The sequence below is a fragment of the Corvus kubaryi genome, unplaced genomic scaffold (genome assembly GCF_017639235.1).
Source record: "Corvus kubaryi isolate FWS band 111438036 unplaced genomic scaffold, C.kubaryi_AGA036_p1.0 37284, whole genome shotgun sequence".
NCBI lineage: Eukaryota > Metazoa > Chordata > Aves > Passeriformes > Corvidae > Corvus > Corvus kubaryi.
In genome coordinates, this window is record NW_024581088.1 from 5,061,532 (window position 1) to 5,065,886 (window position 4,355).

The following is a 4,355-nucleotide window of genomic DNA, read 5'->3' on the forward strand; positions in this document are numbered from 1 at the left end:
ATGGGGGAGAGGGGAGGGATGCAGGGATGCAGGCAGAGATGCAGATAAGGATGCAGGGAGGGATGGATGGGAGCTGGCAGGCAAATGGGAGTGATGCAGGGAAGGATGCAGAGCCAGGAGGACGGCAAGGAGCCGGGGAGGATGCAGAGGGAGGTGTTCCCAGAGGGATCCCCACACACAGAGCAGGATCCTCGGTGGGATCAGACACAAAACTCGCGGTGCTGCTCCACATGGAGCCAGAGGGAAGAGCAGGATGGATCCGCAGGGAGCCGGACGGAGGGAGCAGGATAACCTTGCCGTTCTCCCGGCAGGAAGAAACCTCTCAGTGGCTAGCAGGGTCATTTACAATATATACTGTATATTTATTATAATTGCACCAGCTCACGGCATCTACAGCTGTACTCACAACCCAGAGAGAGAGCGCACGCGCGACAGGAAAATACTGAAGTATTTCTACAGAGTATTTGTTCCAGTTGGCTCCCTCCGCGGCAGGAGACAGAGACTGTAAAAGAGGAAGACTGGAATTTTTCCCTGATGTGCTGGCTGGTCCGCGGCGCCGCTGCAGTCGGGTCTCGGGTTTTTGGGAGCCGCGGCCCCACAGGGGCTGCAGGGCTGGGGCTGCGGCCACTGGGGAAATCCCCCACTGCTGGCTTGGGTTCGGATGTTCACAGGGGATTCCCCCACATCCCAGCAGGGTTGGGGGGTCCAGCGGCCAGTCTGAGCTTCCCATGGGGCGATGTGGGGGACGGGGGCTGTGGGGCAGCAGCTGGAATTGCTGGGATGGTTTTCCAAGTGCGTGGCTCAGGGTTTGTAGGGATGCTGGGGGAACTCATGTCCTCCACCTCCCCAGGCTCCAGGAGAACAGGACCCTTTGTCTCCTCCTCCTGCCACAGTCGAATCTGGAGCTGCCACCCTGCCACGAGTGTGCCCCTCCTTACCTGTTCACCCCATTTCTAACAGCTCTGCTCGTTCAGGTGTCTTTGCCAGCAGGTGGGTGGGGCACCCAGGGGCTGGCACCCATCACTGCCCAGCTCCTGGGATTTTCCTCCAAGGGCTGGTGAATCCTCAGCCTCTGGCTGAGCCTGGTCCCTCGGCATGCCGGGTTTGGGAGGCCGACCCCGAAGTGCCCCTTCGCTCCCATCTCTGCCCTCCCGGGCCCCCTGGCTCATCAGGCCACGGCTAACGAGGCTGTCTCATTACAGCTGAGCTGGACTCCAAAGGATCCCTCCCGATCCTGGCTGGCTGCAAACCAGCAGCGAGCGGGACGGCCAAAGCCTGGCTTTACATCCAGGGGCAGCGGGTTAATCCGGGCAGCTGCTCTCCCACCCAGGGAGGCTCATCCCCATTGTCCTGCTCCAGCCGTCCGGAAAACGCGGGGCCACCAGGATTAAACACCAACCACTCCGGGGGGCCAGGACTGTCCTCAGAGCCCGGGGGGGCTTTTTTTTTTTTGGGAAATCAGCAAAATCCTGCAAAAGCGGGGCTGCGGGCCAAGCCTGGGACCCTCCTGCCTCTCTCTTCCCATAATTCAGTTAAAAAAGCAGCCACTTTTCCCCAGAGCAGGAGGGGTCTGGGGCTGCGAGCCCAGAGGTGAGACGGGCCATGGCGAAGCTGGATGCACCCCCAGGGGTGGAAAACCCCTTGCCCAGCCCCGGGCCCTGCAGCTCCCTCCTCCCGGGGGTGACGGCTCGGTCCGCCCCAGACTGGGTGGGGTGGGCGTGCGCCAGGGCCGGCTCCTGAGCTGGGATGAGCAGCGTTTTTCCCCTGGATCTCCTCGCTTAGGAAGAGACTTGCAGGTGCTGCCGGCTTTGTTCATCCATGGCTCGGCGTGTGCTCAGGTCTGAGGGGACCCCAAAATGTTTTGCGGTGCCTCTGTCCCCCGCTGTGACACCCTGGGGACATCTTCGCTGGGGGAAACAGGGTCTTGCTCACCTCTGGTTGGCACCACACCCTCCAGCTGAGCCTGCCCCCCCCCCCCCCCGCCCACCTCCCCGGGATGCTCTTGTGCTAAAAAACAGTCAAACCAAACCAGAAAAGCAGAAGGGGGTGCCCCAGGGGTGTCCCCAGCCACCCCCACCCACTAGCCCAAGGTCTCTGCAGAGCATTTGTTCCCTCGCTCTGTACTCGCCCATCCCACCCCGCCCCACCCCGGCACTCGCAGAAATAAGAAGATATCCTCCCCTTCCCCATCCCGACCCCAAAACACCCCGGAGCGGGGGGAGCCGCCCCCTCCCAGGGCGTTGCAAGGACCCATTTGAGTTCCCGTCCGTGCTTTCCCCCGCTGCCAGGTCCATCCTTAGCATCCCCCGGCTCCTTTCCACCTCCCCGGTGGTCCCGTCCCTTCTGGGGGCGCAGGTGGCATGGAGGGGGCAGAGCTGGGCTGTCGGGGGGCTGCGGCCGGGTGCCGGGGGGGCTCAGAAGCCGGCGCTCTCCGAGCTGCTGCGGCTGTTGTAGCTGGGGCTGCGGCTGGGGCTGCGGGAGCGGCTGGGGGGGCTGCGAGTCCGGCTGCGGCTGCGGCTGGAGCTGTAGCTGTCGTAGCTGCGGCTGCGGCTCCGGCTGTACGAGTAGGTGCTCAGCGAGCTGGAGGACGAGGGGCTGGGCCGGTAGTAGGGGATGGGACGCTTGCGGGCGCTGCAAATGGAAAAGGGAAGCTGAGTCAGGCCCCCGGCATGGCTCGGGGAAGGGGGTCCGGCGCTGGACCCCCGGCATGGCCAAGCATCCACCCAGGGCAGCCAAGCATCCCGGCGGCCGGGCTCGGACCGGGATGCGGCCACCCGGCATCACCTCCCCTTCCATCCATCCCGTTCCTCCTCCCCGGCCCCCTCCCCCGGGGTGTTAGTCCTGGATTAGGCAGCGTCGAGGGCAGAAAGTGAGCAGGTTAATGTGGCTTTTGTGTTTCCCAGACACCAAAGATTGAAAGCTGCTGAAAAAGAGACGTTTGGGATTAGCGGGAGGCGAGCTGCGGCCCGCTGGCGCCTGAGGATGAGGAGGGACACGGGGAGCACGGGGACAGTGGGGTGGGGGGACACAGGGGGCAGCGACACCAGGAGTCGGCCCCTTGTCCCTTCTCCCAGCCTGGTGTTAGTGGGACCAGAGAGCGGCTGGGTGCCGAGGGCATCCTAAGGTGTGAGGAGACACAGAGGGGTCCAGGAGGAAGAGGAGGAGGAAGAGGAGGAGGAGGAAGGGGGAAGGTTACCCTGGGAGCCAGGCTGGCGGCGATGCTCTCCGAGAGGGACCTTGGGATGAAATGGAAAAGGAGAAGTTGGCATCACTGAGGACCACGTGATGGAGGGGGGTGGTGGGAACTGGGGACAGGGCAGGAGGGCAAAGAAAAGCCCTGGAGCATCTGGCTGGGCTATGGGGCAGGCAGGCGGGACTGGGGGTGTTTCCCTGGCTGCCCCCTCCCCACAGCGTCCTCTACTCCTCACAGAAATGGCTCTGCTCCTCCTGAACCCCGAGCAGAGTGGAGTCTGCCATCCCCATCCATCCCAGGGATGGTGACGGGGATGGGGTGAACAGTCCTCACAGGGACCATGGGCTGTGTTCTCCAGCCAAGCCCTGCCACCTCCCTGGGGACATCCTGGTAAAACCAGGATGGAGCAGGAGGGATGGAAAACCAGCCAGTGGCACCTGGGCTGGGCTGGGAGCAGTTTTCCCAGCCCATTTTCTTTCCAGGACATCCATCAGGGAGAGCTGCGGGAGCTCTAACCCGTGGGCTCTGCAGTGTTCCTCCTGTCCTTTCTCCTGTCCTCCCTCCTGACAACTCCAGTCTTGCCCAGGCAAAACAAAATCCCTCCCACAGTGAGACAGAGCTGATTTCTGACAATCCAGCCCCCCCGATCTCCCAGCTGATAGTGGGAGAGACAAATAGGTCAGGAAGGAGGTAATCTCGGCTCGGCACGGCCCCGCCACCAGCGCTGCATCTTAACGAGGTGCTACATATGCACACAGTGTTTCGTCTGGCACGAAATATTGCCTGTCTTACAGCCCAGGATCCTGAGGCAATAGGATCCCAAGGAGGAGACACCAGCTTTTGGAGGGCAGGAGAGATGTGATTGCAGACGTGCGTATTGCTGGAATACGCACAGGCGGATTAAAATTAATTCCTGTTTTCATGCCTCGAAATAGGAAGAGGTCAGAAGGTCACAGTATTGGAGGCAGTGTGATTATCCATCTGTCTGGGCCAGCTGATTCAGCCAGCCATCCTCAGAGCTATCTGTGCATCCACAGATCTGCTTTTGTCCATCCGTGTGCCCATCCATCCATGTGTACATCTGTCCATCCATCCATCCATGTGTACATCTGTCCATCCATCCATCCATCTGTACATCTGTCCATCCATCCATCCATCCATC

The 4,355-nt window shown here is 61.7% G+C and overlaps 1 protein-coding gene across 1 annotated transcript in view; it reads right to left on the bottom strand.

Moving 5' to 3' along the window:
* Positions 1-338: 338 nt before the first annotated feature.
* The window catches only part of SRRM3 (serine/arginine repetitive matrix 3), a 21,309-nt gene continuing 17,292 nt past the window's right edge, over positions 339-4,355 (bottom strand). The window contains exon 14 of the mRNA XM_042026012.1: positions 339-2,631. Within this exon, the coding sequence (XP_041881946.1) occupies positions 2,415-2,631 (217 nt within the window). The 3' untranslated portion in view covers positions 339-2,414. The remainder of the gene's footprint in view (positions 2,632-4,355) is intronic.